Below are 14,346 nucleotides of genomic sequence, written 5' to 3' on the forward strand. Positions count from 1 at the left end.
TCAAGGCAGTTACTTTCATCATATAGAAATAATTATAAATATTAGATAAACTAAATATTTAAACAAAAACAAAAAAATAAATAGAATGTTATGAACTTCAAAAAAGTACATAAATTATGACTATCACACTTGTTTTTAAAAATTCTAGAGTATAACATTAACAGTATAAATTTGTGCAATTACATTTGTTGTTTAAATTCAGACTTCAAGTATTAAAGTACATTTCAATTACACCAAATTTTCCGAGTCATAATTCACAATGGTCATTAAAGATTTGTGAACCAGCCATCAGAATAGTTGGAATAAATTCTGTTTATATTTGTTGTATACATTAAGTACATTGAATAGTAAAGTTGTTAAAATTATTGCGGTTGGCTGGTCGTATGTGGTAAACTCGATGCAGACAAGCTCTGAATGTCACTTAACAAATTATTACCTGTAAAACAAAACCGTTATACTTTGAAGTTTTGTCGGTGTATCAAAGACTGCGTTTCCCCTCCATTACTTTGCCTCACAACTGGTGGTTGCTGTAATTGTCAACTCGATTGGCGGCTAGATGTCTGGGGCTGTCCACTGTTTGCAGTCTTATCATCATCTGATGCAGTTGGTGATATACGAATTGCCTGATACCATTGATTAGTTAAATCTGTCATCTGTGTCTTACAATCTTTCAATTCCTAAAATAATATTTTTTTTCAGTTTTTCATACAATTGTATATCATGTAGATTAGTAATTTTTAACTAAAATTATACAGTTTTAAATTAAATCATGAAAAGTTCAAAATTAAATATATTTTTTAATTTACTTCTTGTGTAAAACGTCTAGTGAAGAACGGTATGAAGTATTTGATGTCCATTTTAGCAAATCCACTGATTCTTGATTGGATAAAATTAACTTCCAATTCTTCTTCAGTCAGTTCAGATAAATGTTCAGAATCAATTGCTTGCCCCTAACATAAATGTGTACAAATAATTACCAACACATATAAAAAATTAAAAATAACTAATTGGTATTTATTGTAATTACCCATTCTTTTGTTTTACTAAGAGATATTGCTTTGTCTTTTCTTCGACGGCGAGTGCTTCTCCCAGCTTTTGATGATTGTAAAATCTGGAGAGAAAAACTTAAGTATTGATCTTTTTTTTTAGTTGAGAAAAATTACCTTCATTAGTGGCATTGTTGAACCACCAAACAACAAAGTTGTGACTAATATTATGCACAATGTAGTTGTGATTATCACATGTCTTGTTTCATTACTGAATTCTAAATGTAATGACAATGCATATGAAATAGCTCCTCTTAAACCTAAAACAAATGTTTATCTATTATATAGGTTATGATTAAATAGAAATTTCTCTAAAAAAAAAAAAACTAAAAATTAAACTAAATCAATCGATAAAAATGTAAGGTTTTTTTTATAATTTATTATTTTAGCAATCAATTGTGCAACCAAATAAATAATTTTTACACTAAATACCAAATAATACAAATACGCATGAATATGAAAAGGTTATTAGAAGGAAATTCACATTTTTAAATATTATTATGTCAATGTTTTATAATACAGAATACCTAATTAAAGTGTAATTTCTAAGAAATCTATGTACAATCATTACCAGATATTTTAGCAAAGCAGAGGAAACTCAGCTAAGATGTAACTCTGAACAGTTATTGTTAAAATATTGTATTTTTTACAAAGCCCAAAAATAATAAAACTATTGTGGCCAATGAACTAATTTGGAATGACAGAATACTTAAGTAGTCCCCCCAAGTATTTCCTAAATTAACCTTGTAGTATAAGTTGTGTCAATACATGTTAATTAAATCATCTAAGCTTCTAACCTTCCCCTAGTTTTTACCAATTGTACGCCTATGCTATCAATCATGTTCTAAAATTGTATATGTCCTTAATGGAAGAAAAATAACTAAGGCAAGAAAGTAACAAAATTAAAAATATGCTGATGATTGAGAAACAAAGGCACAGGTCAAATGATTTTCAGGAAGTTCTCTGCTTATCTAATTAGTGATTAATATTATCTATACTCTATTCGGAATGAGATTTTATCTCGGCGGTGACCAGTTTTCATCCACAATGGTCAGACGCTTTCTCCACCTAGAAAGCTCGTTAGAATAACACTGCGGAACGAAACCACACCAATGCGCAGAAGTCGGCCGCCGAGGTACGATCTCATTTTGAATAGATTATTTAGTTATCTGACATTAACATGTTTTATTATCTATTCAATTTATAATAATAATTTGAATTACCTTAATATTAAAGGGATATTTAGTTCTCAAACAATCTACATTATTTTAATGAATTTAATTATTATTTAAAGTTAACACTTATATGGTAGATAATACTTCATATTGATGTGAAACTTACCACTAAACCACATAATAAACATCATATGTTTAGTAATTTGATGTTCTCTGAATTTATTGCACAAATAAGCTAGTGGAAATATATTGCAAGCACGTCCAATCAGACACAGAATTAAACTCCAAATTACTAAAGCTGGTTCAAAATGTAATCTGAAACTGAATAATGCTAGTCCAAGATAAGCAAATACACAAGTTTCTGCTATAAATGCCAATGTTCTCATTGTCTGTTGCATTGTAATTTGTGTGACTGTTGATAAATTGAAATGTGTATAATGTGACATGACAATTCCATTAAACAGAATAGCCATTATTCCTAAAAAAATTAAGAAAGAAAATAGGTATAATAAAAAAGTGAAAATATGTGAGTATGAAATATCAGGTAATAATTTACCTGATAAATGAATGCCTTCAGCCAAGACATATGGTGCATAAGTGAAAACCAACATCATAGCAAATTCCAACGAGGGTGTTTTCCTCAAGTCTACATATTTCAATAACAGTGCACTGATTAGGGCAAATATTACTCCAATACCAGCTGAAGCAAAAAACATTAAACAGAACTGCTTGATGCCTGTCAATACAGCTTCAGAAGTACTCATAGCTGGTCCGTTGGACTGCAATACTGATGTAGTCAATACAATGGCAATTGCATCATTCAATATACTCTCTCCAAATACCAACATATTCAACACAGGATCTACATCCAACGCATGGAAAATAGCTACTGTGGCTACAGGGTCAACAGCTGAAATTAACGATCCAAATGCAAAGCTTTCAACAAAACTTAATTTGTACGCTACCTCGGCAAGACCAAGGACATAGATACCGGCACCAATAACTAAAGCTGATATTGTGGTGCCAATAATAGCAAACACTAGAATAGAACCAATGTTTTGAAAAAAGTTCCCCTTATGTAAATTGTAACCAGATTCAAATATAATTGGTGGTAACAAGACGAGAAAAAATGCTGTCGGAGAGAATGCTTCTTCATTGCGCCAATTAGCAATATGCTGTTCAGACATGAGATTAATAATGAGACCAATAACAGCACCGAGAAACACAATTACAACACTTTCAGGTAGATACTGAAAATGTGTGGACAACATGAGATGAATGAGCAGTATGCCTAGGGCGAGAACGCTGAGCACAAAGAAAATGGCGATTGAACTGTTGCGTTCTTCTTCAGCCGATCCTTTTTTTGGCAATACTGGCTCACCGGGTGTGACGACTGTAGATTTTTCAGTCACATTGGCAATTGTCTCATTGGTCCCGGCCGTCGACACTTCTGGGGTAGTTACGGTGTTTGGAACATTCTTGACTCCGTTGTCGACTGGAACCGTTGTGTTTTTGTTATCCAGCAGAACCACTTTGGTATCGCCATTATTGAGTCCCGTGCCGCAAAGCACAAGAAATAGAATACATATCGATGCCTTCATTGCGGACGTCTAATTTTGCACTCTCGATATTAAAAAAGAATATATAATACAGCTTTGGGAGGGCGAGACAAACAGCGAGCGGCGATCAAATATGCGAAACTATTTTGGCGCGTCCACGAATTAAGGCGGCGATTTCAACATCGTACACTGCCATGTACAAATCGGTCAACCGTTCATTTTGGGCATTGCGTATTACGATTTATAATAATTGCAATTTACAATTGCGGAAAAAAAAAGCGCACAATAATCTAATGACGATGGAGAACGATAATATAATATGATAGATAATTGATAATGCGTATGACCGTGTAAAAAGTAAAAACAACTATAGGTAGCCGGGTGCAAACTGCAAAACAAAAATTCAACAGCCTAAATTATGATAAGCAAAACAGCTTGAGTGATAAACCTCAAAATCTACGGAGTCGTGGACCAATGGAAACTTGGTGTTTCGAAGGCAACCGAACAAGCCCACCTCATTGGCCACCGACTCAAATCGTCGTCAAACGGCTTTTTCGATTTTATTCTTTAACCGTTCCGCAATCTACAACTGAGCTCGTTGGTCTCTAATTGCTAGTGGCCAGTCAGTTGTCACGACTCGCGATTTCTGTGTTCTTCGGACTTCCATGGGAAGTGGGAACAAGACTCGACACTCGAAAGTCACTATTAAATAATTAAAATTACTAAGCATTAAATATTCTTGTCTACGGTGCTAAGAAGTGAGTGTGCTAATAGTGTCAAGTTCACAGGTTGTTCTACTTCTACTTGAACGTTCGAATCTTCAGAGGACTAGTGGGAAAGAAACGCGGAGTATTACACAATTTGGCACAGGTTTAGTTTTGTTACTATAAATTATGAGTACTTAAAATGAAAACAGAAGACCTCGACTGACTATCGAGGCAGGCATTCTAATGACAACGAGATCGAGATGTTTGTTTCGTAGTCGACATGGTCCAGACTAGAGGGGCGAGAGCCTTAATATATCAATCTCTAGTTCAGACGATAAATATTTTTGTTCATGTTACCGCTTCGAACTACCCAGTCTGCGATTTCCTAGTTTTTTTGCAACTCACTTTTCCAATCAATGGTGTAAATTATTAGTGATTAAAAGTCTGACATAATATTGCAATGGTTGCTTTGAAGTTTTTGGACATGAAAAATAACATTTTAAAATTTAATCCAAAAATTTGATTTAAAAATTGTGAAAATCAATTTTTGAATGTTTGTATCTACTTTGAAAATATTCAATACTAAGTTTTTTTTTTTAAATAATACAGGTCACAGAAAAACTACTTTTTTGCATTTTTACCAATAACTTCAAAACAAAGTCCGTCAGACCTTTTTTTTTTTTACATTCTTATAAAGTACCTATGTGCGAAAAAATTGATAGGTTACCAAACTAGAATTATGTCCATAATTTTATATTATACTTTGATGCTACAACATCACATTGACTTTAATTTTGTATTTATCAAAACTATAATAGGTGTCAATAACACTTGATGTTTTATAGTATTTTGTAAAATTATTCATCGTTTTCCACATGTCAAATATTTTTATATTAAAATATGTAATTTTTGTAAAATCTTTAAATTTGAATAACTTAAACAAATATATATTGAAGTGCAAGTTTTGTTATTTTTGGTACAAGATTTATCAAGCTGGGGCACTAAAAGTTCAGATCGCTTCTAATAACAATTGGTTGTTTAGATTTATTTTGCTTCTTTAATTGAGTCGGTATTTTTAGATTTAACACTGTATGGCTGCTTATAGTTATTATATATAATATTTAGTTCATGGATTCTAATAGATTATTTTTATTATTTCAGTTTGTGTATTTGTTAATTTTCAATTATATTCTTATAATGGCTGTGATTGGAGAAAAACCTAAACCTGAAACTCAAAATGAAGTTGTTCAACGCATAGAAAAAACAATGAAAGAAATTTATACCAAACGGCCTTCAAATCATCAATGGAAATTAAGCGATTTTGAAATTGGAACACCACTTGGTCGTGGCAAATTTGGTCGTGTATATCTTGCCCGAGAAAAAAATACGGAATATATGGTTGCTTTAAAAATGATGTTTAAATCAGAATTAGTAAAAGATCACATGGAACATCAAGTGCGACGAGAAATCGAAATTCAAACGCATCTTACTCATCCCAACATTTTAAAAATGCTGACTTATTTTTGGGATGAAAAAAAAATATATTTAATTTTAGAATTTGCCCAAGAAGGTGAATTATTTAAAGTATTGAACTCCCAGCCACATAAACGTTTTGATGAACCAACGGCTGCATATTATTTACGACAAGTAGCTGATGCTTTAAGGTATTGCCATTCACAAAGCGTTATTCACAGAGATATAAAACCAGAAAATCTCCTATTGTTTAGTCATCACGTTGTTAAGTTAGCAGATTTTGGATGGTCTGTCCATGCACCATCCAAATGTCGAAACACCATGTGTGGCACTATTGACTATTTACCACCAGAGATGGTTGACTCTCAGACATATAATGAATATGTCGATAATTGGTGCTTAGGAGTGCTATGTTATGAATTCTTATGTGGATCACCACCTTTTGAGAGCTCAGAACAAGCAGAGACTTTTAGAAAAATTCGTGCTGTAATGTATGGTTTCAAACCTTATATGAGTGATAGTTCGAGGCATTTGATTTCAAAACTTTTAGTTAAAGTTCCAAAGTCTAGATTACCCCTAACTGATGTTATTGAACATCCCTGGATCAAAAAAAATAGTGAAATATTTACTAAAACTAAGCTAAAATAAAAATAGTTTTATTTAATATCTACTAATGAAGAACTTTTCACGCATAGTTGTATTTTTTTCCACCGATATGGCATTCTTACAACCATTTTGAAAAGTGATATTATTTTCTAACTTATTAATATTTGTACATAAAATACTAATGTATAAATAACCATAATTTAAATGTTTACATCTATTTCTATTGTAAAACTTAATGTGCGTATTAATGAATTTCCCTTTTTTTACGACTTGTGCTATTTTGAAAAATTTCAAGGCTTTTAATATGCTGTATTATAGGATAGGTTTATGTAATATTTATTATAGTTAAGCGTAAAATGTTTGTATGTAAATAGTTTAATACATAAGTAATCTGTAATTTGTATTTATTACAACAATATAATATTTGATTTTGAACAATTTTGTTTTAAAAGTGTATGCCAGTTAAACATTGTTCTATATTATATTGATTACCCACCAAAAAATTCATAACACTCAAATGATTAAAACAAAATTAATAATTATTTGTGCCTGAAGTCACTTTTAAGTGATATGTAATTATAAAGTATAAAAAATACGTATATTGTTAAATTTTATAGCAATATATAAAATTAGTAATATGTATTACAGTTTGTGCTACACAAAATCCTGACAAAACTTTCAATTTTATTTAAACAATAAATACTGGATATTAATTTTTTTATGAAGTGCTGTATGTATCGATTAAAATAACCAATATACTAATAAGTAATATAATTTTGTTGTTTTCTGGTGATTTGCTAGTCTGCCGTGAAATGGTGCTGCTCGGATATTATCTACTATCATATAATATGTAAACCGCACATCCGAGCAACAATAAAAAAAAGGTGAGCAAGCAAGTACTGCTCTGCTGTACAGTAGTGGTCAAGTATGTCATTGTAATAGATATTATATTTGAATTCAATGATAAATCATTAGTCATTAATCATTATAATATTATATACAAAAAATGATTCTGAATAGAGATGTTTGGTCCTCCTATACATAATATTTCAATAAACAATCTAATTTAATAATTTAATAAAAAAAATAAATAAAAATCGAAAATATCTCGTGACTATGAATAGCTCAAAAAGTCATAACAGTTTGAATTTTTGAAAATTTTACCATGCATAGAAAATAATATGTAGGGTGAAAATTTCAAGTGTACGGTTATTTGTTAATTTAATGCTGAAAATCAATTATCATAGACATTTTAAATTTGAATACACAATCTACATAATATGTAAACTGCATATCCAAATAGCAATGCTGACTATAAAAAAAAATGTAGAACTAAAAATAACATTAAACTATTTATTCATTCAAATAAAGCACACTAATTTATAACATTTTTCAGTTGTACATAAAACAATTAATGCATTTAATTATAAAATGTATGTAGCAACTTCAGACGCCTATTTACTATACAATAGTAATTACCAACAATTAAACAACAAAATAATTTAATCATCTAACACCTATTGTAGGCATATAAGTAACAGTAGCTAATAACAATTTATAACAAAAAAGTTAATATTAATATACCAATTCAAATGAAGTTTTGGTCTATAATACGAGGCTTTAAAAATGTGTATTTTAAAAGCTCGTCAGTCTTTCTATGTATTAAAAAAATAATTGAATTGATATACAAAAATAAATTCCTAGGAACTAGTTGTTTGTTATTACATATTACCAAAGCAAATAAATGTTGATCAGGCGAAACGTGAGTTGAAATAATTTTTTTATTTTAAATATTCCCTTTCAGTTTTTTGAATGTTCAAAAATAAATAATGAGTAAATAAGGAAAATGTTGTTTTTTTTAACAGAAATTTTACATAAATAAGACAAAAAGCCAATATTATAACCGTTGGGAATTGATCATTATATAATATTTTTACAAACAATAAAAAAGTAACTACAAACTTTAACAAACAAAAATATTGGCTTTAGGTCTCATAATATTCAAAACAATGAGGATTAAAAATAAAATGATCGCACATAAAGTAATTTTTTTTACACAAATTTCAGTCTTGTTCAGATAACTCACAACATAAATTTGTATAATGTGATAATAATAATAATAATAATAAAAAAATAATAATAACTATAAACAAACAAACAAAAGTTCATCATGAGGAAACAACAATTCACTAAAATCAATACTTTTACAATAATATTTTAAAATTGGTATTTTTATAACATTGAATTCTACTACTAGGTATACTACTTAACTACTAGTTGCCATATTTTCCCTCCTGTCCCATTCAAAGTGTTTAAAGACATAGATTCATTTCTACGGTTTTTGACATAATAATGACTAATTATTCACGCAAGTGTTCATGTGTCTTTGATACATTGTGAGCTATGGGCGAGTCTGGTAAAATAATTTCTAAAAAATAATTCACTATACCAAAAACTTATGGCACTGACTTAGTGATGTTATTGTATAAACGTTTGATCCAATATGTGTCTAAATCAAATGCTTGAAAACCTAAAAAAAAATAAAATACAAATCTGATAAAAATTACAATTTTAATTTTAAGTAAGTATTATATACCGTTTAGAACTTCAGCAGTGTTTTCGGGTTTGAAGTAAATTATTTTTTGTGAACCTAATAATGTCATAAAATAATATTATTACCTAATACAAATTTAATTTTAATTACAAACAATCAGTAAAATTAACATACTTATAGATGATTCTTCATCTTCTATAACCGAGTGCCAAGCTGAAATTTATAATTCTGAGGTTAAAGTAGTAAACAAAGGAGAATACAAATAATAAGTGCACGTGTTAAATTATTTGGTTTTTTTTTTTAATAAAATATATTAATCTAACATTTTATATTTAGAATATTAAAGTTTAGAACTTTAAGTACTAAACTATACATTTTGTTCAGTATCTATTTCAAACGCAAACATCTCGGGTTAGGACCCAGTTGATGATTTAACAAAATGTTGCCTGCCGTCTATATTCATTCATATTGATGGTTTCATTTTTAGCAGCTAGAAACCACATCGAATGTAATGGCAGTTGGAGACTCTGCCCTAGATTCTAATCAAAAGATTATATTTTAAGTAACGTTCTCACACATAAAAGAGAACATTTTTAAAATATGACAGTTTGTGTTAACGCAATACCAGGTGTTGAACGCCTCATGGAGGGCAGAGTCATCAACCGCCAGTACGTTTGATGCAGATACTAACAGATACTTTTCACTGGTTTGTTGGGAACAAATAAAAACAGATAGTTTCCCTGACAACAATGTCTTCAAATTATTTGAATGTATAAATCAAATAATTAATCAATAGGTACTAAAGAATAATATCTTTTACCTAAAAAGAATTACCAATATTTATAGGAATATACTATACCTACTATAAAATACAACTTAATAATAACAAAATAATATATTGTACACAAAACACAATTATTCAATGTATTATGACGTAGTTGAATTAAGTATTCAGTCAGTGAACCCATTAAGATTAGAACATTTGGCTCCCGATACTCAGTAGTAGGATATTTAAAAAAAAAATACTTGAAGGAATTCAAAACTGACGACCTATTAAGTATTTTCACACCAATGTTTTGAATACTAATATCTTTTAACTATTATCTATTATACAGATATATAACTAATCAAGATTTTATAAATAAATGTAAAAAGTTGTTTTTAGAATATAAAAAATATATATTTAATTGTTTAAATTTATTTATACCCATTATAAAAATTAAAAAAATGTTTAATTTTAATACTTATGACTCAAAAATGTTTGACATAAAGCCACATGCTATTATATTAAGAATAGGTACAACATTACCATACAGGTAGACATTGTCTATTATACCTAAAAACCAATGGACCTATATTTCACCTACTAATTAGTTCAACAAGATGTGTAAATGTAAAACTTAAAAAAATGTGATAAATCTTGTTAATGATTAAGTTATAGTCTTACAGAATTACAGTAAAATTATTTCATTAAAAATAATATTTATTAATGTATTAAAAATATATATTATGTGCTGTGCTTGAACCCACACAGATGCTTAAATAATTAAATTAGTATTTGAGAATAAAATAGATGGCAAACTAAAAGGCAATTGAACTACATTAATCTGTTACAGCAGAGATGTATAATTAATGAATAATGGTGTAGAATAAAAACAATTATAATCCCTGTATAAAAATGGATTGTTATCATACATAAACAAAAAATGTTATACACAACAGGTTAACAAAAGATGATAGAGTTTAGATTAATTATAGAAACAAACAATTTAATAATGATAAACTATTGGTTTAATTTGTAATATTTAGTACCTACTAATTCAACCTAATTATTTCTTTAAGCTACAAATCATTCATCTATAATACATTATATTATAATTAATAATAAAGAAGTATTTATAAACTAGAAAGGAAATAGGAACTAGGAAAATGTATAGTAAAAGTGTAAAACTAACATTAAAATTTAATATTTTTTTCTTTGTGCTTATTTAATATTTTATACAACCTTAATGAAGGTAAAATTTTTGCATAGATCACTAAAGATAACGTAGAACTAAATTTGTATTTAAAATTTGAAAAATGCATGTTCAAAACATTCAATAGATACACAGTTGTATGATATGTATGTTCAGCATATACCCTTATTAAAAATTAAGCAAAAGACCTATCAATAAATTTGGTAAAAATATTTGTTTTATGATAAATTTACATATTTAAGTTTTTTAATACTCTATTTTGTATGGGTTTATAAGAATTCAAGTCTTGACTGCATACTTTAGCAAGCTACAAATTAAATAGCTATGATATATAAAATGAAGCAGTTTCTTTTAAGTCAGTGATTCTCAAACTGTGGTACGCAAAGGGCCGTTTAGTGGAAAAATAAAAATATAAAAATTTAATATAGATCTATTATTTATATATTTTTTTTTTCTGTGTAAATAGATATTAAATACTGTTAAGTGTAGCTTAATTATTATTGTTATAAACGTATTGTAATTTTGAATAGTTCTCTGTTTTCAGTCAAGTGACCCATGACTGAAACCTATACATGAGTGGTACACAAAAAAATATTTTGGAAACTGATTTTAATCAAAGATAAATAAATTGTAATTATTAATTTGTAGTAAGGGAAGAGAGAACCTACATTATGAGTTTTGTTTTATAATTTTAAATGAAAAAAGAGTCAAGGATGGATTTAGTAATCTATTAATAGGTAAATAGGTTGTAATTTAATACAAAGGTATTTTCAGTATTTATTTTACGTTCTGAAAGTCTAAATATAATAAATAAATGCACACACACTTAACATAGACATATTACATAATAGTTATAAATACTGTTGTACTCAAATTTATCCCATAACAATAATGAGTAATAGTAAAAAGTGAAAATATTCGTATTTTTCATTCAAAATTCTTGGTATAGTTAGGCAGTAAGAAGTACTTCATATAAACTAGATAACAAATACTGAAACACGGTAAAATCATATGGGTGTAAGTAGTATTTGAGAATATTTACTTTTTAAATATGACTATTTTGAAGTATCCTGTAGCCACATTAATTTTGTTTTGTATTTTTACACATAAATACCATACAAAAAGTAGGTTTCTAACTAAAGTATATTAAATATATGAAATAGGGATTTAAGTTTACATTGTAGATCAAAAATAATGTTTAAAATGATATTTTACTAATCAAGTTACAAATTTAACTTGAAAACAGTCAGTTATACTTACAGTCATTGATATAGTGAATGAGTTTTTCGTGTTGGGGACTTAAAACATCTTGGGGTGTTGGAGGACACTTGTTTGAAGCCTTACGATGGCCATTAGAATGAAATACCGGCTTCGGTTCAGGACTTAAAGACATAACCAACAATCACAAGTACAATCAACACATTTTTCCGGCATTATGGTTTAAGATGTTTAAATAATAAATTAAGTAATAGGTACATACGATGGTAGCTCTTCTTCTTCTGTCCCATTGCCTTTTTTAAAGTTTTCGCGTAAAGAATCCAGCCGATCAAAACTGTGGCGAATGCCTGGAAGAAAAATGTAAACAAAAATTATTTTCGGATACCTAATTAATGTTTTGAGTTATAAATAGGTAACCTTCTGGGTATTTTAAATAATGAAATTAACGCACCTCTTCTAGTTTTCGCGGTCATATACTTGCTGGGTGTTTTTACAGCGTACATGGCGTCGTGTATGAATCGAAGGTGTTACGAGTAATATTGATGCAATTGGAGTAAAATGAAAGTTTAAAGAACGAAAAAGAAATTAAAAGCAAAAGAAATTATTTGAATAACGTATTAATGTAAAGATGTGAAGTGCTTAGGAGGTAGGAAGTAGGAAGCACAAGGAACATCCATTGATAGTTGATAATCGGTGTGAAAATTTCATGTATTAACTAAGAAACGACATCTGATTATAACCTAAACGGTTATTACATTGATGTTAGTAACAAATTATTCTATCCCTCCCACAGATATATAGAATAAATAATATTCTATATATCTGTGATCCCTCCCATGACCACGGACTGAAGATAGTACTATCTTTAAGTTCGAACCACGGCTTTAGATAGAGCCGTGGTTCGAACTTAAAGCACTACTGCCTTCTGGGTAGTGGGTACCTACTATAATATAATGGTTGCCTAACGAATCGTGAAAAAGTTTCTACCAAAATCACTATTAAAAAGACTATAAAGACGGTTTAAAATAAATTAACGAATATTACGTATGTATTATATATTAATATATGTTATTCTTTATTAATCGTTACATACGTGTATATATGACGTTACAGGTAGATAATATATTACACATTATAATATTATATTATATACATTATAAATATATAGGTTATTCTATACTGTAGCCAATAATACTATTGTCTCAAACACGCAAAAACTTTGAATAATTTAGCCAATTTAGGTGATATGTTTTTTAAATTCCCCGGATATAAAATGTACCGGGCTGACCGTGTCACACTAATACGCGCTATGGGTAGAGTAGCTATCTTGGTCCGTAATCAAATTATCCAACAACAAATGCCCACTACAGAAGCTGTAGCTGTGCTAATTAGACTCAATAATCGATCTGTTACTCTTGTTAGTGCTTATCAACCACCCAGCCGTCATACGCATATCTCAGACTATGAACAATTATTGAGCCTTAATAGCTCAATTATAATAGCGGGAGATCTAAACTCCAAACATCCAAATTGGGGCTGTCGTGTTATTAACCTGAACGGCCGTAAATTACAATCATTTATAGCCAACATGGATCAAATTTTCCAATAGTGTGCATTCAAGTCTAGTAATACCTAAAACTATTTCTACGACTCAAATTGCTGAACAAACAGCCGATCACTTCACGGTAGTCGTCACGGATGCTGCGCGAGCTTGTTCAAACCCTGCATCGACAAATCCACCTAGTTTCGGTATCCTACCGCCATCCATTTCGTCACTTATTCGACGCAAGCATATTATTAGGCGTATTTGGAAAAATCAAAGAAATCCTACTGTAAAAAAAAATCTAAATAAACTCACTAAAGAAGTTCAAGTGGTCCTTCAAAATTACAGTGTCCTCGTATAATACATTTTTGTCTAACATGCACCCCGGCGAGTCAAACTTATGGAACGAAACTAAAAGATTACTTAATCAAGAAATTAACATCACCCCTCCTCTCCGCACAGACTCAAATCTAGTTATATCTGACATAG

General features: G+C 29.4%; 2 protein-coding genes and 1 pseudogene across 2 annotated transcripts; 1 reads left to right on the plus strand and 2 right to left on the minus strand.

The window, feature by feature from the left end:
- Positions 1-388: 388 nt before the first annotated feature.
- On the minus strand, positions 389-3,822 carry LOC111039887 (sodium/hydrogen exchanger 8). The gene is made up of 7 exons (XM_022323537.1): positions 2,778-3,822; positions 2,388-2,699; positions 1,164-1,306; positions 1,028-1,111; positions 807-950; positions 506-677; positions 389-436 (listed from the first exon to the last, which is right to left on the minus strand). Exons 1-6 carry the CDS (start codon positions 3,820-3,822, stop codon positions 537-539), a joined length of 1,869 nt encoding a protein of 622 aa, XP_022179229.1. The 3' UTR covers positions 389-436; positions 506-536.
- Positions 3,823-4,320: 498 nt separating this feature from the next.
- Positions 4,321-6,971, plus strand: LOC111039888 (annotated as a pseudogene).
- A 1,069-nt stretch (positions 6,972-8,040) lies between these two features.
- LOC111039909 lies at positions 8,041-13,010 on the minus strand. Its single transcript, XM_022323561.1, has 6 exons — positions 12,766-13,010; positions 12,577-12,661; positions 12,357-12,478; positions 9,295-9,333; positions 9,163-9,216; positions 8,041-9,096 (listed from the first exon to the last, which is right to left on the minus strand). Exons 1-6 carry the CDS (start codon positions 12,815-12,817, stop codon positions 9,023-9,025), a joined length of 426 nt encoding a protein of 141 aa, XP_022179253.1. The 5' UTR covers positions 12,818-13,010; the 3' UTR covers positions 8,041-9,022.
- Positions 13,011-14,346: the final 1,336 nt, after the last annotated feature.

This window comes from Myzus persicae, unplaced genomic scaffold, assembly GCF_001856785.1.
Source record: "Myzus persicae strain clone G006 unplaced genomic scaffold, MPER_G0061.0, whole genome shotgun sequence".
Lineage (NCBI taxonomy): Eukaryota > Metazoa > Arthropoda > Insecta > Hemiptera > Aphididae > Myzus > Myzus persicae.